This window comes from Protopterus annectens, chromosome 4.part0 (genome assembly GCF_019279795.1).
Source record: "Protopterus annectens isolate FY-2018-M chromosome 4.part0, PAN1.0, whole genome shotgun sequence".
Lineage (NCBI taxonomy): Eukaryota > Metazoa > Chordata > Ceratodontiformes > Protopteridae > Protopterus > Protopterus annectens.
This window is the reverse complement of record NC_056733.1, coordinates 1,020,742,922-1,020,766,133: the sequence shown is the minus strand read 5'-3', so window position 1 is coordinate 1,020,766,133 and position 23,212 is coordinate 1,020,742,922. Positions and strand designations below refer to the sequence as shown.

Here is a 23,212-nt window from a genome sequence, read left to right as displayed (position 1 = left end):
GGGCAAGAAAAACTGAAGAAAATGGCGTCTGTTGCAGTATATGTACCCCTGGCGCACTGACGTCAGGGATGAGGCGACAGCAACCGACGTCGGACCAAGACTTTGGAAATCCGGCTGACTGCGCGACCGCCTGGTGACAGGATAACCCAAGTGTGATGACTGCAGCAGGGTGAACACTCGAACATCTACATTTATGGTAGGTACAAAACTGTACTTTTGGGTTTGTGAAGGGCCGATCATGTCTCCTGAATCTGATTGACTTCTTCGAATCAGTCTCTAGAGCTGTGGACGAGGGTAAGGAAGTCTGCACAGCCTATCTGGACCTCGCCACGGCCTTTGACACCATCCCCCACTCTGGAATCATAGATACACTTACTAAGCTAGGCATAAACCCTACGTCACTCGATGGGTTGCTAACTGGCTTACTGACAGAACCCAGACAGTAAAAGTAGCCAACTTCAAATCCAGCTCCAGACAAGTGGAGTACCTCAGGGTTCAGTCCTGGGACCACTCTTGTTTGGCATCTACTTCTCTGAAGTACAGGCCAACACTAAGGGACTCTGGCTAACAAAGTTTGCAGATGACTGCAAACTGGGAGCCATTATTGAATCCCCAAATGATGTGGATATTCTACAAAAGGGCCTTACAGAAACAGATGCCTGGTGCCAGAGCCATGGGCTCAAGCTTAATGCCAAGAAATGTATAGATCTGAAGTAGTTAACTTCATTTGTGCAGCAACCTATGGGATTTGGATCCGACCTCTGATCCGAGACGGCAGTTTTCAACAACTTTAGATCCGAGCTCCAAGCTCCTCCCCTACCCATAATTCCCTGCCAACCCTGACTGACCCCAGATCTAGTTTGCCGCAGTTATCGAACAGCAGCTTGATCTACAGCTCCAAGCCTTTGTGATTTTTGTGAGAAAAATTACCCTTTTTTCTTTTCTATCTTCTGTTTTTTGTGTGTGAGTGTTTTCAGGTCCCTTTTTGTAAACCCTCTCCAGTTTAACTTATTTTTTTTTTGGTCTTTTACCTCCCCCTTCCTTTGTGGTTCCGTTAGGGTTGTGTGTGTGTGTGTGTGTGTGTGTGTGTGTGTGTGTGTGTGTGTGTGTGTGTGTGTGTGTGTGTGTGTGTGTGTGTGTGTGTGTGGGGCCTACGTGTGTGTTCTCTTTTAGTTTAAATGGCTGAGGGCCCCAAAATTGATATTCTCTAAGTGCACTGAGTGTGGCCATAAGCTGTCCTCGGTGTGTGTTGTGCCTTGGGGTTGAACATCTGTCTTCTGGTTGTTCCATCTGTGCGGCGTTCAACCCCAGGGCACTCAAGGACCGGAGGTCCAAGCTGATTCTGGCGGGTCTTCTGACCCCGGATTCGGCTTCTACCTCCGGTCCTCCTGTGGCTCCCGCTGCGGCGGCTGCGACTCCTGCTTCCCTCCCCCCGGCTGGGACTCAACCTCCTGCCTTAGGCCCGGAGGAGAGGGAGGTCAGGAAAAAGAAAAGGAGGGAGAAGCACCACAAGCGGCGGGCCGAGGCCTCTGCTTGCCCCCCCCCGGCTAAGCGGTCTTCTCCCTCCAGGACGTTTATGTCTCTTCCGTCTCAGATCCAGTCCCCATGCTTTTCACCGGGTCCTGAGGAGGAGGAGATCTGATCTCCGAGGTCATCGAGGCGACACTCCCGTTCCGCCTCGGTGGCCTCATCGAGATCTACTCGAAGTCTCACGGATGCAGATTTGGACCGGATGATGAGAAGATTCCTCCAGGCCCAAATGCAGATGGGAGTGCTCCTGACCCCTGGGGCTCGACCCCTTTTTTTGCCCCGATAGCTCCTTCTCCGTCCCACGGAGTCTTCAGAGCCGGGCAGCCTTGGAGCCGGGGGTGTGTCGGCGCCAATAGTCTCTGGTACTTCGGCGTCGACACTTTTCTCGAGTCTGTTGGGTCCATTTTCTTCGGATCCGTGCTCTCGGAGCCGAGGGCTGAGCTTCGGATCCGGCAGTATCTGTATGCCTTCGGCTCCGTCCGAGTCGGAGAATACTAGTCCGGATCCGATAGCTTCGGCGCCGGCTCCGATCCGCCCGTCGGATCCGAGGGAGGGTCTGCTTTCGGATCCCAGAGAGAGCAGCTCTCCCTCAGCATTCGACGTGGTGGAGAGGGTCCTGTCGAGAGAATCCAGGCCCCCCAGCCCTTGCCACGGCTCCACCCTGCACTCCTTCTCAGTTGGCCTGACTTCCATCACCCGGCCCCAGGGACAGCCTGCTCTGATGTCCCAGGTCGTTACTTTGGAACAAGATGTGGCTGGTGAGACCTCGGACAGATACCCCCCCCCCCCCGAGGAGGTTCCTCACAAGCGAAAGTGCAAAAGGAGGCACCTGGACTCCCCCGAGTCCTTGACTGAGGACCTGGATTTGGAGGAGGGGGAAGGCTCCCCAAGATCACCCCCCAAAGATGTCTCATTTGGTGACATCATGGAGATGCTCAGGATAAAGGGGGGGGATCTGCCCCAAAGCCTACCTCTGACGAATCCGTGTTCCTGGAGGCGTTTGAAGCAGGCCTGTCTACCTCTTGGGTGTCCCCTCTGGCCGACCCCCTGGTAGATTTGATTACTACCAGGGCGTGGAAGGAGCCGGATACTGTAGAGCCAGTCCCCAAGTGCCCGGACAAAATTCTTAGCCCACCCTTTGACAAGTGCCATTGAATTAAGGGTCCCCCTGTAGATGCCATGTTGGTGGCAGCTGCCATCAAGAGGGAACTAGCTCAGGAGAGTCCCTCGGTTCATCCCCCGAGCAAGGAGTCTCGGTCGATGGACCATTTAGGGAAGCGGGTCTTTAATTCGGCTACCTTCTCTGTGAGGTTGCTGAACTACATGGCACATGTGCTTTGGCTGCAGCGGGACCTTATCAGAGAGTACGCTGCGTCGCCCCCCCGAGTCCATGTCGGTGGAGGACAAACGTTTGCACTCCACCCAGATGGCCACTCTCCGATCCATATAAAACACCTCTATGCAGCTTCTATCCCATGCCACAGAGGGAGCCGCTAGAGCCAGCGGAGCGGGCTTTGTCATGAGGCGTCAGGCCTGGCTCCGGCACTGTGATTTCACGGAACCCTTCAAGGCGTCTTTTGCTAATGCCCCTTTCGATGTTTCTGCCCACTTTGGCAAACTGTTCGCGATACCTTGGTCCAGAGCGAGAAGGACGGGAAGATGTCTGCCGTCTGAGTCCGCTTCTCTGCTCCCCAGAGGTCCTTCTCCAAGAACCAAAAGGGACAGAAGAAGATGTGGTTCCGGAAGTCGCAACAGTCCCTTCCCACTCCGGACTCCCAGCCCTTCCGCGCCAGAGGAGGGCAGGGTGGATCCAACACGTCCCCCCAGACCAGTGCGGGTCGGAGTTTTACTCCAGGTTCTTTTTGGTGCCAAAAAAGACGGGGGACTTGAGACCTATCCTCGACCTCTCCTCCCTGAACCTGTCAGTAACCAAAGAAGTTCCGCATGGTCACCCTTCAATCCTTTCTCCCCCTTTTGCGGGAGAACGACTGGATGTGCTCTATAGACCTCAAGGATGCGTACTACCACATTCTGATGGACAGGCGATCCAGAAGGTTCCTCCGCTTCCGGCTAGGAGCCAGCCATTTCCAATTCAGGGTCCTTCCCTTTGGTCTCACCACAGCCCCCAGGGTGCTCACCAAAGTGTTAGCAGTGATCGTGGCCCACCTGAGGCTTCAGGGAATCCAGGTCTACCTGTACCTGGACGACTGGCTCCTGACCGCCCTGACAAGGCATCTACTCTGCGCAGCCAGAAACTACTTTCTTCATCTAGCTCCCCAGCTGGGGATCACTATCAACATAGAGAAGTCATCTCTTACCCCGACTCAGACTGTAGACTTCATAGGGGCAAGATTAGACACAAACCAGCTCCTAGCTTTCTTGACCACAGACCTACTACGAACCCTGAGGCTATGTGTACGGGCCATTCTACATTCTCCAGCTCCCCCGGCAGAATTGGTCCTAAGGGCTCTAGGCTCGATGGCGGCAGTCAACCTTTTGCCAATGGTGCGTTTGAACATGAGGGTCTTGCAATGGACCGTCCAGGTCCAGTGGTCCTTCCTTCGATTTCCTCTGAGCCATCCCATTCCCCTCAGCAGGGCTTGCAAGAGGGCCCTCTTATGGTGGCTCCAATCTCCGAATCTCCGGGAAGGATGCCCCTTTTCCATGGCCCCTCCCCTAGCCACAGTGACCACGGATGCCTCCCGCCTCGGGTGGGGGACATTGCTCGGGCAGGACAGTCCAAGGCATGTGGGACCCCACGGAGACCTCTCTGCATATCAATTTCCTAGAGATGAGGGCAGTGCTGTTAGCGGTGCAAGCACTTCAGCACCTTCTTCCTGTAGGAACTATTGCGATTCAGTCAGACAATGTCTGGTACATCAACAAACGGGGGGAACCAGGTCCTACCCACTCTGTCGAGAGGCCATGCGGGTGTGGGAATGGGCGATCTCCACCAACCGCTTTCTTATAGCAACGCACATTCCGAGGCGGTCCAACATCCTAGCAGACAGACTGTTGCACCATCCTGTTACCACACGAGTGGTCTCTGAATCCTGAGATAGCGAATCAGATTTTCGCTGAATGGGGTCAACCCTGTTGCGATCTCTTTGCTTCTCCCTCGAACACAAAATGTTACGACTACTTCGCTCTCATTTCCCCCTCCGGGGAACTTCCGAGAGATGCTCTGGTGCATGCTTGGCCTCCCGGTCTACTTTATGCTTACCCACCTCTTCCTCTGATGCTGAAGTTTTTACAGAAAGCCAGCAGGATAATCCTCATTGCCCCATTCTGGCCTCGTCAGCTGTAGTTCCCTTACCTTTTAGTCTCATCTGGTGAATCCCCCTTGGATTCTGGATCCACGTCCGGATCTAATATCCCACCCCCTAGATCTCCCACTCCCGAATCTGGACAATCTCAAGCTCACAGCTTGGCTGCTCCAGTTCCACTTGTAGCTAGGACTCCCGGTATCTCTTCCCCAGTTAAAACTATTCTAGTTGCAGTGCACAAGCCTTCTACTAGAAAGGTCTATAGTAGCAAATGGAAACGTTTCTCCATTTGGGCGGAACGTTGAAATTTGGATCCTTTCACAGCTCCTTTGCCAGCTGTATTAGACTTCCTGTCAGGGCTGTTTCATCAGGGGGCTAGCTCCTCCACAGTCAAGGTTCAACTAGCAGCTATCTCCCATCACGTGGGAAATGAACTGGGCCCTTTGATCACCACAAAATTGTGTAAGACCTTTTTAAAGGGCAACTTCCTGCTCAGACCTCCAGTGAAGGATGTAGTCCCTCCTTGGGATTTAACGCTGGTGCTTCAGGCCTTAACAGCTCCCCCGTTTGAGCCTGTAGCTTCAGTAGATCTTAAATTCTTGTCATGGAAAACGGCCTTTCTTGTCGCTATCACCTCAGCTCGAAGGGTCTCTGAACTACAGGCCCTCTGTGTAAACCCCCCATATTTGCCTTTTCACAAGGATAGAGTTTACCTCAGGACCAATCCCTCCTTTCTTCCCAAGATTGCCTCTGAATCGAATATTAACCAGTCCATCAACCTACCAGTCTTCTTCCCTAATTACCAAAACAAGGGGGAATATAAATTACACTCACTGGATGTGCATAGACAACTTCGCTTGTACATCCACAGGACGTCTCATCATAGGCAATCTGACCAGTTGTTCGTCTCCTTTGCCAAATTTAACTTGGGTAAATCTGTGTCTAAAGTCACGCCGTCTAGATGGATCTCGCAATGTATCCTTTTAGCATACGAAAGTTCTGGCAGGCCCGCACCTCAGGGAGTCCATGCCCACTCTACTCTGTCTCTGTCTACTTCTGCAGCTTTTAGAGCTAGAGTCTCCTTGGATGATATTTGTTCAGCAGCCACTTGGGCCTCATCTCATACCTTTATCAGTCTCTATAAATTGGACATTATCTCCAGAGGGAGAGCATCCTTTGGCTTTGCAGTGTTCCGAAACATCCTTCCATGAAGGCTGCCCAAGGTTCAGGTAGCTGGGGACTCTGTCCCATAGGTTGCTGCACAAATGAAGTTAACTACTTCAAATTAAGAAGTTATGTACTCACCATAACGTTCCATCTGAGTAGGTAAACTTCATTTGTCAGCAACCGTCCCTCCCTCCTGCCCCCTCACTTATGAATGTTTCATAGTTGGGTCCATAGGTGTTACCCACTTATCTGAAAGTATTAGTCTTCGGGCAGTATCTGCTTTGGACAAACTTGATCTGAGGTCAGTCAGGGTTGGCAGGGGATTATGGGTAGGGGGAGGAGCTTGGAGCTCGGATCTAAAGCTGTTGAAAACTGCCGGCTCGGTTCCGAATCCCATAGGTTGCTGACAAATGAAGTTTACCTACTCAGATGGAACGTTATGGTGAGTACATAACTTCTTCTTATCTCCTTTGGAAAAAAACATGTACCCATGAATTACCACATAGGTGGCAGGACACTAAACATCGAAAGTGTGATCAGAAACTTAGGGACACAGGTAGACAGTGGTCTCACTTTCGATAACCACATTGCCACACCAGTCAGGAAATCCTTCTCTGTGGCACACCTCATCACTAAGGGTTTTTCATCCAGAAAAAAGGAGGTCATTGTCCCACTGTACTCATCCCTCATTAGACCCATTATAGAGTATAATGCCTCGTTTGGTATGTACCTCACAAGACATCTGCAACAGCTGGAAAGGCCACAGAAATACCTCACTAAAAGAATCACAGGCCTAAAGCAGATGCCATATACTGACCGTCTAAAAAAAAACTCCAGCTATACTCTGTGGCATATAGTCTACTCAGAGGTGATCTCTGCTTAACATACAAGGCCATGTCAAACCCTGAGCTGTTGGACATGCTCCACTTAAAGAAATCCCAATCCCTCAGAGCCACACGCTCCAGGGATCTAAACCTTGTCATCACAATGAACAAAACATGCTGGAGGGATAGGTTCCTGACCCAGAGACTCCCCATACTCTGGAACAGACTGCCCATGCATATCAAGCAGAGCGCTTCATTGGCCCTCTTCAGAAGGAACCTTGATGATTGGATGGGAGATAGGAAATTCACCCCGGGGATCATGTCAGTCGCCCTGCTAGACAGGGGCCTGGAGAAGTAAATATTGTGGGAAGAAATATCCAGGGAATTGTTATGGCTAGGCTTGCATAGGCCCTAGGGCCGATAGCCTAGTACCAACCTATGAACCTTGAACCAGCTGCCAATATGGACTTAGTTTTTGTCTTGGAAAACTATTTTTCTGGTTGCTATTCCATCAGTCACTTGGTTATCAGAACTGCAGGCTCTTTCTACTAAGCCACCATATCGGCTTTTTTTATTTATTTATTTATTTATTTATTTTTTATAACAAAGGCAAGGGTGTTTTGTCAGTCTTGATCCTTCTTTTGTACCTAAAATGGCTTCAGTCCAACCTTCCTGATTTCTTTTCCAACTTTTTTCCAACAAAGGAGAATTTTGTTTATGTTCAAAAGACATCTTTGATTCTGTCTCCACAGAACAAAAGTTAAATCAGATCAGTTTGTTTCCTTTTCCAAAGTCAGGCTGGATAAATCAGTTTCAAAGGTGACTTTAGCCAAATGACACACTGATTTTAAATTTATTTTGCTATAAGGAGAATGGATTTGACTGTTCATAAACCTTCTAAGGCTCATTCCACTACACCTGTGACCACTTCCTTCACTTTCTGATCTAGAACTTCTATAGATGACATTTTTGTTGCTGCCAGATGGTGTAACACTTGTACCTTCCGTACTGACAAATTGGGCATTTTTTTCTAGAAACAGAGCAGCGTTTGGCTCTGCTGTATTCTGGACTATCTTCCTTGTGGACCACCCTGGGGTTTATCCAGCTGGGGGACTCTTCCTCATCGGTTGAGGAACAGACAATTAGAAACAAAAATTATATATTCACTATAATGATGCATCTGCAGTGTCTGTTTTCGTCCTTTATCAGTCTTCCACCATCCAGCCCCCTTCATACTTGGAAATTTTTATCCCCTAGTCTCCAAGGTTGACCTGAGATCTGTCATATTGCCTGACTGTTGATGAGCTCCAGTCCTTTCTTCCATTTTTCATGAAGTCCGACTGGGATTTTATTAGCGGTCATAATGTATTATACACTATTGTGTTGTAGATAGTGATGTTCATTGGTAGGTACTAGGCTATTGGCCCTAGGGCCTATACAAGCCTAGCCAAAAAGGTACCCTGGCTTTCGCCACCCAAGAAAATTATTTTCCTGTGCCCCTGTTAAGCAGGACCACAGAAGTGATCCCTGGGGTGAATTTCTTATTACCCATCCAATCATCAAGATTTTTCTTGAAGAGTGCTAATGAGGAGCTCTGTTTGACATAGGTAGTCTCTTCCAGAGTATGGAAAGTCTCTGGGACAGGAATCTATCCCTCCAGCATGTTCTGTTTATTGTGGTGACAAGGTTTAGGTCCCTAGAGCGTGTAGCTCGGAGGGATTGGGATTTCTTTAAGTGGAGCATGTCCAACAGCTCTGGGTTTGACACAGCTTTGTATGTTAGGCAGAGATCGCCTCTAAGTAGGCGATATGCGACTGAGTAAAGCTGGAGTTTTGAGTCTGTCTGCTTTGGACATCTTTTGAAGGCCAGTAATCCTCTTTGTGGGGTATTTTTGCGGCCTTTCCAGTTGTTGTAGATGTCTTGTGAGGTACGTTGTACTCTAATGGGTCTGAGTGATGAGTAGAGGTGAACAATGACCTCTTTTTTTTTTTTTTTTTATGGATGAGAAACATTTTGTGATGAGGTATGCCACGTAGAAGGGTTTCCTGACCACTGTGACAATGTGATGATCAAAGGAGAGACTACTGTCCACCTGTGTCCCAAGGTCTCTTATCACACTTTCGGTGTTAAGTAGACTACCGCCTATGTAGTAGTTCATGGGTGCAGAGTATTTACCAAATGGGATGACAATGCACTTTTTGGCATTGAGCTTGAGACCATGACTTTGACACCAGGCATCTGTCTCAGTGAGGCCCTTTTGTAGGATGTCCACATTGTTAGGAGTTCGATTATGGCTCCTAGTTTGCAGTCATCTGCAAATTTAGTTAGCCCGAGACCTTCTGTGTTAGCCTGTACTTCAGAGAAGTAGATACCAACAGGAGAGGACCCAGGACTGAACCCTGTGATACTTCACTTGTCACTGGTCTGAAGTCTGATTTTGGAGTCTGCTACTTTTACAGTGCGGATTCTGTCAGTAAGCCAGCTGGTAACCCATCTTGTGACATAGGGATTTATACCTAGTTTAGTGAGTTTAAATATAATTCCAGAGTTGGGGATAGTGTCAAACGCCTTGGCGAGATCTAGATAGGCTGTGTGAACCACCTTACCCTCATCTATGGTTTTGGTGACTCTTCAAAGAAGTCTATCAGGTTTAAGAGACATGATCTGCCTTTTACAAACCTGAACTGTGTGGGATCCAGAGTTTGGAGCTCTCCGATGTCTTTGTTTGAGTTCCATGATGATACGTGCCATGGCCTTGCAGACCAGGCTCGTCAGGCTAATGGGGTGGTAGTTCCCGGGGTCTGTTGTGCCCCCCCCTTTGTGGAGTGGGATAACCATCCTGGTGCGCCATTCAGTGGGTACAAAGCCTGAGGTGAGGCTATGATTGAACATGGTACTTGGGAAGGGTGCCAGTTCATTCTGTAGTTCGTGTGGAAGGCAGCCTGGGATGTTTTAGGTCTCATGGATGCTGTGCTCTTGGCTTTGGAGAGTGAGGTTTTTACCTGTGCAGCCGTGATTACAGGAACTTTGCATTCTTCTGGTATAAAGATGGGCCCTTTAGGGGGTGAGAGGGGGGGTAAAGTTAGCACTGAACCTATCTGCCAGGATGTTGGCAATATCAGTTGGTTCTGTATATTTAGTGTCATTGTGCTGTAACTCGGAGCAGATCTGAGTGTTGCCATTGAGATTCTTGACCTAGCTATAGAATGCTTTGTGGGTTTTCTTTAGAATCAGTGGCTATAACTAGCTTTGGAGGATTTTATGAGGGATCTCATCTTCTTACTGATGCTGACCAGGGAGTTCCTCCAGTCGTGGGATTTTACGCTTTTTTTGCAACAGTTTCTTTCTTTCTTCTGTTGTAGAGTTTGTTTATGGCCGAAGACCACCAGATTGGCTTCCTTTTTTTGGAGGATAGCATCTTGGTTCTGTTAGGATAGCATGATTCTTGCACTCGTGTAAGTGCTTATAAAGTGCATTTGTGTAGGATTCAGCAGTCGTACCTCCATTGTCCATCTGCATGGGTGTCGTGAAGTTTGCCACTTTTGTCTTAAGCGTGAAGTTGGCTTTGGAGAAATTTTTTACGGATGCCAGTAATATTAAAACTATAATATTAAAAAACTGGCGCTTTCTCACTAATGAGAATACAATAAGAGAAAGCCTTGTGGACCAACCTAGAATTGTATTTAGAAGAGGTATGAACCTTAAATGTATTTTGGAGGGGGACAACAAACCATTTACGAAAATGAAAGGTATGTTTAAATGTAACGTGTAAGTTTTGCAGGTTCATGACCACAGGATCCTCCTTTGTTATGGGAAGTACTAAATTTGACATTAATCACAAAATTGATTGCCAAACTAGAGGGGTAGTTTACTTAGCCAAGTGCAACCATTGTCCCCCATTCTATGTCGGGAAAACCGATAGGAGGTTATGGGAACGTGTGTATGAACACCAGTATTGTATTAATAAAAATAAATGTGAGAACGCCTTGAATAAACATACAGGCACCTATCCCCAACATGAGTTCAGTTTTAAAGGGATAGATATGGTACCAATGAATGTAAGAGGGAGCCCACTTTCATTGTTATTAGAAAAGTTAGAATTATTTTGGCAACTTCCTTTGGATGCAAGCGGTTTTCCAGGCTTAAATGACTCTTTATTAAGTGTATTTTGAGACTTGAGTTTAGCTAGATAATATCGTCCAACGTTGTTAAATAGTGCTGTTTAAGCTGATTTAACACTGACTATAGATTTTTAGGGTTAGAACATTTTTATTAAAAATAGAAATACATTTTAGTTTTTTAAAACAGGGCAATCCTTTTGGGAGAAGTGTTAGTTGAACATGTGTATTTGTGTATTTACGCGTTTATACATTTACGTAGGTGCTATTTTGTTACTTATTTACTGAATTGCCGTTTTAATTAATTGTTTAATTATTAGTTACTTATAAGCACTTCCACTTGAGAACAATTTGAAGAAGTTTTGTGATTCACACAGGACGAAAAGCAGAGAAAAGTGTGTTGCTTAACAATAAATTTTCGTTTTACATCTTGCTGGACGGTGGCTTGTTTCGTTAGTTGCCTTTTCAGTTGCTTATGGTGCTGCACCCCGACAGTCTTTTCTTACACTGCACTGCACCTCCAGTGCCTGTAGTTAGTGTTCTACCCCACTGTCAGTTTAGATGATTTTTCTGTGCACCTGCAAAGCTACTAATTGTTGAATGTTAATATTGATGCTTATTGGTTGTGTTCATTTTTTTCTCTCTTTCAAACCAGGTGACAAACTCTGGGAAGTGCAGTGCGAGTCTCCAACTTTCACCGTTGCCTGGCATCCCAAAAGACCACTTTTAGCCTTTGCGTGTGATGACAAGGACACGAAGTATGACAGCAACAGAGAAGCTGGAACTGTTAAATTATTTGGACTTCCAAATGACTAACTGCATTAAACTGAATGCTTCTTTGAGTTTGGAGAAGGAGCTGCCACTCTGACTTTGTTACAAGGGATGCTTTTTTTTTTTGTTTTGTTTTTACTGTAACCTGCATTCATATCATATTGAACAATTCATGTCTGCTAAAACTATTTAGTGCTACCATTTAAACATCCATTCCTGAGAGAACTCCTCTCATCAGTCTGTGGACTGTGTAAGTAAAGTGTATTTTGTAGGCTTTTTGCCCTGACATAGCTGGGTGGTTGCCTGAATATGCAGTTTTTCTGTCATGTTAGCACATGCCTTCAACCTGTTGGTTTCAACATCTGCGCTGCAGTTTTTTGAATGCACGAGTAGTAATTAACAGCGCACTGTTTCCCAAGCTGAAAGTGTTTCCCCCCTTTTAAAGCAGAATATTATTTAATGCACCATTGATGGAGACCCCATGTCTGAGTGTTTGGGTTTATGGCCTCTACCTCATTTTTAAAGCTAGTTGCAGAAGAAGAGAGAACTCGAGACAGCTACAGAATTAGCAAGTACATTTTAGGGTTTGATTGTAGAATTTCATTCTTGACAGAAGAGTAATTTAACATTTCTGATCTTCTAGGCATGAAAAAGAACAAGGCTTTCAGAAGTGCCACAGTGTGTAAATACCACTTTGGAAGTGAATTTTGACAGCATTGTTTACATCTGTAAACTAATGGAGTTGGGAGGAATAAATTAACTTTGTTAGTAGATAGTGGGAGGTTAACCATGTATTACATTTCATTGTGTTTGATGTGTCTTGGCTTTTGTAGTGCCGGGATCCTGGAGATAAGATAGTGGGTATCTAATTTTGCTGTACATTGTGCATTTCTTGAGTAATTGATTCTGTTCCTTTTATTACTGTTTGAAATAGTTGTGTGATTATTTTAAATCATCGATTATGTAAGAGACTCCTCTCCAAGAATACAATGTTAGGTATGCCAGTGGTGGAGTGATTAATGGGTCCAGGCAGGACCTTGTTTTGTCCTAAAGTTGCTTCCACCTGGTAGTTTCATGTGCACACAAAGTGAGATCATGCCTCACAATACTCCCTGAAGCAGAAGAAAATGTGTAGTACTGCTACCAGTAGTGACACATGCAGAAGTCTGTAACCACACTGCCACCACTAAATTACGTTGTCTTGAGATAATTTTTTTTTTTTTTTTTTTGCTAGCCGTAAACTTGATATATGATTATTTAAATGTGCCTGGTAAAGCAGGTCATGACATCCTTTAGAATGTAAGTGGCATTCCACTCGTGGTCTGTTGAGTAGACTTTTCTGTGCCCATATAAACTTAGGCAGAGAAAGAGAGCTGTTTCGGATGTGAGTTTTAGTGCACTCTATGAATGAAAGGTCTGCATATGTAACTTTTTTAGTGGCTGTAAGATTTTCCTTTGTAACCCTGTGTTGTTTACTTGGAAATGTGCTACTTTTGTTGAGTATTTTTACCCTTGTCTCCACAGTGAATGTAAGTGTTGACAGTTGTGTTTGAGCCATCAGAAATGGAATGATGTTCTTCGTGTTTCACTGTTGCAGTCCTCACATTTGGGTTATCTGCCTGCAGGTGGCCCTTAGTCGGCCTGAATGCCAGAGTCTTCGGATTTCTGCATCGGATGCTGTCGCTTTTTCCATGACATCAGGTCATCAAGGGTATAAAACATGCAGCCGACGCCATTACATCAGTCTTTCTTGCTGTGCTGTGCCAGAAGAAGCCATTCGCAAGTGCTGGTCGGCCGACTCCTGGAATTTTTGTTTTTGAGTTTCAGACCTGAAGTCTTCAAAAAGATAAGTACCCCATTGGGGATCCTTTTTTCTTGCTCCAACCAGTGTCAGAAAAAATTAACAATGTCTTGCCTGTGGAAAGCAAATACCTCATAGAGATTTTCATTCTTTCTGTGTTACCTGTTTAGGCCCAGACCACGACGTCCCTCGCTGTCAGTTTTGTGCCTTGTTCATCGCTCGCACTATTCGTTGTCGGGCTGTTTTTGTAGCTAAATACTTTTGTTCTCTATCTCCGTACTCTGAAATGGCTTCGGTAAGCCATCCGACTACCAATCTTCCAAAAAAAACGTAAGGATAAAGACAGAGACAGACCTCATAGGTACAAAACTGCCGACGACGCTTCCAATAAGCTAGTAGTCAGTCCCGCCGGTACCTCAGTGAGGCACTTTTGCAGCCCCTGATGCCCGCTACTACAGATTCGCAGGCCTCTACTGAGACCCATTCAGAGTCCGGTATGCCACGAGATGCTTCTTCGACTATGGAACCTGCGGATGTCTCTACCTTGGATGGGTCTGGAGCCGCTGTGCAGGCACTGGCTTCTGAGGGTGTATTCAGGCCTACCGATTTTCATATTAAACCTACTTAGTTTCAAGCTAAGAATACAGAATTCCTCAGGCCTAAAGCTCACACTAAGCCTAGAAAACCGACCAAAGCGCATTCTCAGGCCCATATGCCTCAAAAGATTAGAATGGCTGAAGACCTTATTACCTTAATTAGGAAAGCCAGCCTTCCCCCCTATAAGAGACCTAGAACTGATTTTCTTTGATTCTTCTGATCAGGAATCTGATATCTCTGTTCCTTCTGACTACCAGGATTTACCCTTATCTACTTATGAAGATTCTGATGCAGAGGATTCCATTCCCTCTGCTTCCCCTCCAGAAGATTTTTTTTTTTTTTTTTTTTTTTTTTTTTTTTTGGTGAAACCTTGCATACCCTTAGGGAGCATTTCCACTGGGAAAGCCAGGACTATTCTCAGTCCAAAAAGATACTTGGGGAATTTTTAAACCTGCCTCAACACAGGCCTCTAGCTATCCCTGCTGATGTTCTTCATGTTTCACTGTTGCAGTCATCACATTTGGGTTATCTGGTTGCAGTAGCCCCCAAGTCGTCCTGATTAAGAAAGTCTTGGGTCCTGCATCGGTTGCTGTCCCTTCCGTGACGTCAGGTTGCCAGGGGTATAAAACATGCAGCCGACGCCATTACACCGGTCTTTCTTGCCGTGCTGTGCCAGAAGCAGAAGCAGTTCATTAATGCCAGTCGGCAGACTCCTGAAATTTTCGTTTTTGAGGTTTCAGAACCGAAGTCTTCAACTAAAAGCTAAGTATCCCATTGGGGAAACTTTCTTGCTCTAAAGCGATGTCAGTAAAAGTAAATAACTGCATTACTTGTGGAAAGAAAATACCTCAAAGATTTTCATTCGTATCGTATTCCTTGCCTAGGCCTAGTCGGTTTTGTGCCTTATTTAAACCACGAACTATCCATCGTCTGTATATTTATGCTTCTAAATATTTTGGTGCTAGGTTCAATTACCCGATATATCTTGGGTAAGCTATCCAACATTCAAAAAAAACGCAAAGATAGAGACAGAGACAGGCTGCCGAGGTCCAAAGCTGCCGACGACGCTTCTCCTAAGCCAGTCACTAGTTCACCGGTACTCAGTGAGGCGCATTCGCAGTCCCTGATACCCGCTACTTCAGATTCGCAGGCCTCTACTGAGATCCATTCGGAGTGCGAGATGCTTCAACTGTGGAATCTGCGGATGTCTCTACCTTGGATGGGTCTGGAGCCGCTGTGCAGGCACCAGCTTCTGAGGATGTATTCAGGCCTTCTGACTTGTGTATTAAACCAATGCCATCTTCTTCTTCAAGGCCTAAAACTCGAACCATGCCTAGAAAACTGACGCCCAGACCGCATGGCCAGGCCTCTGTGCCTAAAATCGAGAATTGCTGAAGACCTTATTACTTTAATCAGGGGAAGCCAACCTTCCCCCTCTAAGAGACGTAGGCCTGAGTTTGCTTATGATACTTCTGACCAGGATTCTGAATTTTCTGTTTCCACTGATGACCAGGATTTATCCTCATCTACCTATGCGGATTCTGATGCTGAGGACTCTATTCCCTCTGCATCCCTCCCAGAGGATTTTTCTTTTGGTGAAACCTTGCATACCTTCAGGGAGCATTTTCATTGGAAAGGTCAGGATTTCTCTGATTCTAAAAAGAGGCTTAGGGATGTCTTACTCCTGCCCCAGCACAGGCCTTTAGCCATACCTCCTGTACTAGACATTGTTGATGCCTTTTCGGAATCTAGCTTGGCCCCTCTACCTCCTGCTCCCTGAAAACCTCATAGGGTCCCTGACTCTCATAAGTTCCTTTCTAAAAATCCTACTGCGGATCCTGAGACCATTTCACAGGGACCCAGGGGCATTAAAGCTACTACTGCCAAAAATCCTACTCCCTCTGATAGAGACCCCAGAGCGCTGGATAGATGGGGTAAGAAGGTATACACTTCTGCATCTTTGGCCATTATGGCCTTAAACTGCCAGTTTGATATGTTAAAGTATCAGTAGCATATTATTGGATTGCTTAAATAGAAAATTATGTTGATTACTGATTGTACTGAAAATAAGGATTTACAGGATTTACTGCATTCAGCTGAACAAGGTGGAAAACGCACTTTGCAAAACCAATTCACTAGAGGCATCTTGTAGGGTTGCTGTAACTGGGTCTGTACTTAGAAGGCATGCTTGCTTTAAGGAGCAATCTTTGCCAGATCATGTTAAATCGAAATTACTGGATGCTCCCTTAAACAGGACTGCCTGTTTGGCAACAAGGCAGAAGAAGTTCTTAAAAAGATGGAGGAAAAAGCTAAATCTATGCAAACTGTTAAAGATTTTTTTACAAGTATAACCTCCAAGGTTTAGTAGTCATTGGCCTTCCAAGAATTGGTCCTTTCCTTCCTCTTCCAGACCCAGATACAGGAGAGCTCCCAGGCTTCAGTCCCAGGGTACGTACAGGACTAAGCAGTGGGGGTACTCCACTTCCAAATCTGGGGGGTAGTAAAACTCCCCCGTATGGTAAACTGTCTCAATGACTTCTTTTTTAAACTGCCAAGCACTTCTCAACTGACTGCCCCTTTGGGGGGAAAGATTGCTCTTCATGCAAAAAACTGTGAACTCATTACCCAGGACAAATGGGTTTTAAATATAGTGTCCCAGGGATACAGATTTCACTTCCACACATTACCTACCAACACCAAGTGGCTGGCCAGATCTACTCCCAAATCAGTAGGCAGAGGCCCAAAAGCAAGTACTTTCTCTCAAGCATGGGGGCTATTCAGTTGGTACCAGAAGAGGAAAAGGGACAAGGTTTCTACTCAAGACTTTTCCTGGTACCCAGAAAAGACAATTCATGGTGTCCTATCCTGGACCTGTCTACTTTAAACACCTTTCTGGTGATTCCAGAATTCAAGATGCTGACTCTTCACCAGTTGCTCCCTATGTTAGGCAAAGATGCCTGGTTGGCAACACTAGATTTAAAGGAAGCATACCTGCACATCCCAGTCAGGGAATCTTTCAGAAGATACCACTTCTTCAGAGCAGGCTACACGCACTCAGTTCTCTGCACTGCCCTTTGGCTTATCTACTGCGCCCAGGGTATTCACAAAGTGCCTAGCTCCAGTCATTGCATTTTGCAGGCAAAGAAATATTCACATATACCCATACCTGGGCTGTTGTCTAATTCAGGCAGAAAGCCAGGGCATACTTTTGAATCATCTGTCCTTTGTACAAAGGGTGTTAACTCGTCTGGGGTACACCATAAACGAAAAGAAATCACACCTGGTACCCTGTCAACAAATTATATTCCTGGAAGCAAGCTTGAATACAACTTCCCAGATGGCTTTCCTTACGCCAGAGAAACAAATTTATTTGACAACCTACTTTAAACAAGTGGCCACAAAAACCCTGCTATCTGCAAGGCAAATACTACAAGCCTTTGAGGTTCATGGCTCCTGCATTCTTCTAATTCCATATGCAAGACTGCATACAAGGAAACTACAATGGTATCTAAAAAACCTATGGTGTCAACTTTCTCAGGATGTAGAAGCAATGATTCCTATCGTACATTGCCTACGCCTAGCGTTCCTTTGGTGGACAGAGGCCTGCCACCAAAACAAGGTATCACCATTCACACTACCCCCTGTCGCCTAAACCCAAACAGACGCATCAGGCTATGCACGGGGGGGCTCGCCTAGCAGATAAGTGCATTCAGGGCAGATGGAACCCAAATCGAATGCACCTGCATATCAATCAAAAAGAAATGTTAGCTGTACAGAATTCTCTGACAGCCTTCAAGGACTACATTCTTCCAGGACAATTAATGGTAAAGACAGACAAACACCACTGTTATGTGGTACATAAACAAGCAGGGGGGGATACACATTCTTACCCCCTCTGCAGACTAGCCATGGCATTGTGGAACACAGCCCTGAGCTACCAAGTGCATCTACAAGCTCAATTCCTGCCAGGAAAACTAAATACACTGGCAAACAAACTAAGTAGAAACCTCATGGACCCACATGAGTGGAAACTGGAACCAAGGATTTTCAATGTGTTGACAAGCAAATGGGGAGCCCAGATATAGACCTGTTTGCCTCCCACCAGAACTATCAATTGGACAAATTTTGCACAAGGACTCCCCACAAACAAGTTTGGAAAGTGGATGCTCTGTCCTTCAGCTGGAAAAACTTATCAGTTTATGCCTTTCTTCCTCTGCCTCTGCTCTCCAAAGTACTACTAAAGATCAAACAAGACAAACCAAGGACGATTTTGATTGCACCAGATGAGCCACGCCAACACTGGTACCCCCTCTTGCACAGTGCGTCACTGTTGGCCCCATGGCACCTGCCTCAGACTCCTACCTTATTGTCTCAGCAGGAGACCCAGATTCTGCACCCTCAGCTTCAGACACTGAACCTAGCAGCCTGGCTAATTACCTAATCTCTCATTTACCATCCCTCAGTAAACCAATGATGGATATCATTTTAGAGGCAAGGAGGCCTAGTACTAGAAAATCTTATGCTGAAAAATGGAAAAGATTCTGTGCCTGGAACCAGTCTCAAGGGATGAGCACAGCAGTGCCAAATTTACCTCAGATTTTACAATATTTAACTGAGATGCTTCACAAGGGCCTGTCCTTCTCCTCCATCCAAATTCACGCCTTAGCCATTTCAGCTCATTATAACATAGAACCTCCCATCTTCTCTCATCCACTGCTCAAGCAGTTCCTCAGAGGGGCCAAAATTTTACGACCACCCAGGAGAGCTCCAACTCCAGCCTGGGACCTTGTATTGGAGTAACTCACTCTTCCCCCTTTCGAGCCAGATGCTACTGCAGACTTAGTTTCTTTCTTGGAAAACAGCTTTCATTTTAGCAATCACTTCAGCAAGAAGGGTATCTGAATTACAGGCTCTTATGCAGTGGATCCTTTCATCTTCTTTCATGCGGGCAGGGTTGTCCCTCAGGACCAATTCCTCCTTCATGCCCAAGGTGGTATCCAGTGTGGCCCTTAAGTCCATTAATTTGCCAACCTTCTTTCCTAATCCACAGAACAAAGGGGAGCGGATACTGCACTCATTAGATGTGCACAGACAACTTAGATTATACTTGGACAGGACTAAACCTCAAAGGAAATCTGAACAACTGCTGGTGGCGTTTGCTGCAGGGGCTGAGGGGAAGGCTATTTCAAAGTAAACCATTTCCAAATGGATAGACCATTGCATTAATTTCTGCTACAAGCACCATGAAAAACCTATCCCACAGGGGATCGGACCCCACTCAACCAGGACTGCATCTACCTCTGCAGCCTTTCTCAGAGGCGTCCCTACCAGGGACATCCTGGAAGCTGCTACCTGGAGTTCTGTTCATACCTTCACCAAGCATTACCACCTGCCAATTTTTTCTAAATCCAGAGCTGGCTTTGCCACTGCAGTCTTGCAAGGTCTTATAGCTGGTCCTAATGCTATCTAAATTCCTCCTCCCATCCTTAGCTTTGGGAATCTACCCAAATGTGATGACTGCAGCAGTGAAACACGAAGAACATAGTACAGTTTGTGTACACTTATCATAAATGTAGATGTTTGAGTGAATTCACTGTTGCAGTCCTGGTTACCCTCCCTCCAGCCCCCCTTGCCTTTTTTTTTGGCTATACCTCTACTCTCCTTTACTATGCTAAAAAGCTTTTTGGTGTATTTGCTTTTTTGTTGGAGGTATAACCTTGCATATTTATAGATTTTATGGCTTCTCATTAGGGTGGCACCTGACATCTGGGGAAAGAAAAACTGATGGAATGGCATCTGTTGCATGTTTTATACCCCTGACGTCATGGAAGAAGACAGCAACCGACGCAGGACCCAAGACTTTGTTAATCAGGCCGACTGAGGGCTACTGCAGGAAGATAACCCAAATGTGATGACTGCAACAGTGAGTGCACTCTAACATCTACATTTATGGTATGTGTACACAACTATACTTTCTGGAGATTGTAGGGACGGGTACTACAAAGTACATGAGTCTCTTAAATTCCTTTTCAAGAATCCTACTGCGGATCCAAACACCATTTCCCAAGGACCAAACGGCATTAAAGCTACTACTGTCAAAAATCCTACCCCTTGTGATAGGGATTTTTAGAGATTTAGACAGATGAGGTAAGAAGTTATATACTTCTGCTACTTTGGCCATTAGAGCTTTAAATTGTCAGTTTCATATGTTTGACCAAGTCGGTAAACATACTTTGCAATGTGGTTTTGATGCTTTAGAAGCATCTTCCTATTCTAGCCAAGGATGCCTGGCTGGCAACTCTAGACTTAAAAGAAGCTTACCTGCACATCCCAATAAGGGAATCCTGCAGAAAATACCTATGCTTCAGGGCAGGCTCCATGCACCATCAGTTCTCTGTACTCTCCTTTGGCTTATCTACTGCACCCAGGGTATTCACAAAGTGCCTATAGCTCCAGCCATTGCAATTTGCAGGCAGAGAAATATTCAGATTTACCCATACTTGGACTATTGCCTGATTCAGGCAGAGAGTCAGGACGTGCTGTTACACCACCTGGCATTTGTAAAGAGACTTCTGACTTCACTGGGGATACACCATCAACGAGAAGAAATCACACCTATTACTCTGCCAACAGATTGTATTCCTGAGAGCAAGCTTGAACACAACTTCCCAGATGGCATTCCTCACTCAAGAGAAACAAGTTCATTTGACAACCTACTAGCCACAAAAACCCAGCTATCTTCAAGGAAAATCTGGCAAGCCCCGGGGTTTATGGTGTCTTGCATTCTGTTAATTCCATATGCAGGACTGCATATGAGGAAACTTCAATGGTATCTAAAAAGTCTATGGTGTCAACATTCTCAGGACCTGGAAACAATGATCCCTATCATTCCTTGTCTAAGGGCAGAGTTCCTTTGGTGGGCAGAGGCCTGCTACCGCAACAAGGGACTCCCTTTCACTCTACCCCCTACTGCCCAAACCCTAACAGACGCATCAGACTATGCCTGGGGGGGCTCACATGGCAGGGCAGCGCATTCAGGGCAAATGGAACCCAAAACAGATGGACCCTGCATATCCATCAAAAATAAATGTTAGCTGTACAGAATGCTCTGACAGCCTTCAAAGACCTTATTCCAGGACAATTATTTGTAAAGACCGACAGCAACACAGTTATGTGGTACATAAGCAGGGGAGGGGGGACCATTCCTACCCACTTTGCAGACTAGCCATGGCTCTGTGGAACACAGCCTTGAGCTACCAAGTGAACCTACAAGCTCAATTCCTGCCAGGCAAACTAAATTCACTGGCAGACTTAAGCAAAAATCTCATGGACCCACATGAATGGAAATTGGAACCCCAAATATTTAAGCTGTTGAGGAACAAATTGGGGACACCAGAGGTAGACCTGTTTGCCTCCCCTCAGAACTACCAATTGAACAAATTCTGCACCAGAACTCCCCACAGTCGAGCTTGGAAAGTGGATGCTCTGTGAAAGCCTCTCAATTTATGCCTTTCCCCATCTGCCTCTCCTCTCGAAGGTTCTACTAAAGATCAAACAGGACAAGCCAAGGACAATACTGATTGCACCAGACTGGCCACACCAGCACTGGTACCCCCTTTTGTGCAGTCTGACAGTGCTACAACCTTGGCACCTTCCTCAGACCCCTTCCCTGCTGTCCCAGCAGATGGGCCAGATTCTGCACCTTCCGCTTCATACCCTGAACCTTGCTGCCTAGCTAATTCCCTGAGCTCACCTCCAGCAACCCTCAGTAAGCAGGTGCTGGATGTCATTCTTGAGGCAAGGAGGCCTAGTACTAGAAAATCCTATTCAGAAAAGTGGAAAATATACTGTTCTGGGAGCCAGACTCAAGGGATGGGCACAACGGTGGCCAGCTTACCTCATATTTTAGATTTAACAAAATTGTTCCACAAGGGCCTATCTGCATCTTCAATTAAGATTCATGCCTCGACCATATCAGCACATTGATACTGAGCCACTCCTCTTCTCTCATCCCCTGCTAAAACAATTCCTTAGAGGGGCCAAAAATGTAGGACCCCCCAGGAGAGCACCCACTCCAGCCTGGGACCTTAACTTTGTATTGGAAAAACTTACTATTCCCCCCTTTGAACCAGCTGCTACAGCAGAGTTGAAATTCCTTTCTTGGAAAACAGTTTTACTTCTAGCCATCACTTCAAGAAGAGTGTCTGAATTGCAGGCCCTCATGGCAGTGGAACGCTTCATTATCTTCCATGCGGACAGGGTTTCCCTCTGGACTAATCCATCCTTTATGCCCAAGGTGGTGTCTAGTGTGGCTCTAAACCAGTCCATTCATTTGCCTACTTTTTTCCCTAATCCTCAGAATAAAGGGGAAAGGATACTGCATTCTCTGGACGTGCACAGACAACTTAGATTCTATTTGGACAGGACTAAGCCTCTCAGAAAATCTGACCAGCTGCAAGTTAGCTTTGCTGCAGGGGCAGAGGGGAAGGCCATTTGAAGCAAACCATTTCCAAATGGATAGCAAATTGCACCCATTTCTGCTACAAACACCTTGGAAAACCCTACTCCACAGGGGATAAGAACACATTCCACAAGAGCTGCATCTACCTCTACTGCATTTCTCAGAGGAGTCCCTACCAGGGACATCCTGGAAGCTGCAACCTGGAGCTCTGTGCATACTTTCACCACGCATTACCACCTGCCTATCTTTTCTAAATCCAGAGCTGGATTTGCCACAGCAGTCTTACCGGGCCTTATTGCTAGCCCTAATGCTCTTTAACTACCTCCACTCTTCCTTAGCTTTGGAAATCAACCCAAATGTGATGACTGCAACAGTGAAACACAAAGAACATAGTACATTTGTATACACTTAACGATAAATGTAGATGTTAGTGTATTCACTGTGTTGCAGTCCTGGTTACCCTCCCTCCAGTCTCCCGACATCTCTTGACTTTTACTTTTCCTCCTTGTTTGGCATATATTATATTATGTGTATTTGCTTTTTGCTGGGGGTGTTCCATACCATATAATTGCTTCCTACTGTGGGGGCACCTAACATCTTGGGCAAGAAAAACTGATGAAATGGCATCAGCTGCATGTTTTATTCCCCTGACGTCATGGAAGAAGTGACGGCATCCG

At 46.0% G+C, this 23,212-nt stretch overlaps 1 protein-coding gene across 2 annotated transcripts in view; it reads left to right on the top strand.

The window, feature by feature from the left end:
- Nucleotides 1-12,680, top strand: part of THOC3 (THO complex 3) — a 598,928-nt gene extending 586,248 nt beyond the window's left edge. For both annotated transcript variants that reach the window (XM_044068951.1, XM_044068950.1), the window contains exon 6: nucleotides 11,561-12,680. In XM_044068951.1, coding sequence (XP_043924886.1) covers nucleotides 11,561-11,721 — 161 coding nt within the window. In that variant the 3' untranslated portion in view covers nucleotides 11,722-12,680. The remainder of the gene's footprint in view (nucleotides 1-11,560) is intronic.
- The last annotated feature ends 10,532 nt before the right edge of the window (nucleotides 12,681-23,212 follow it).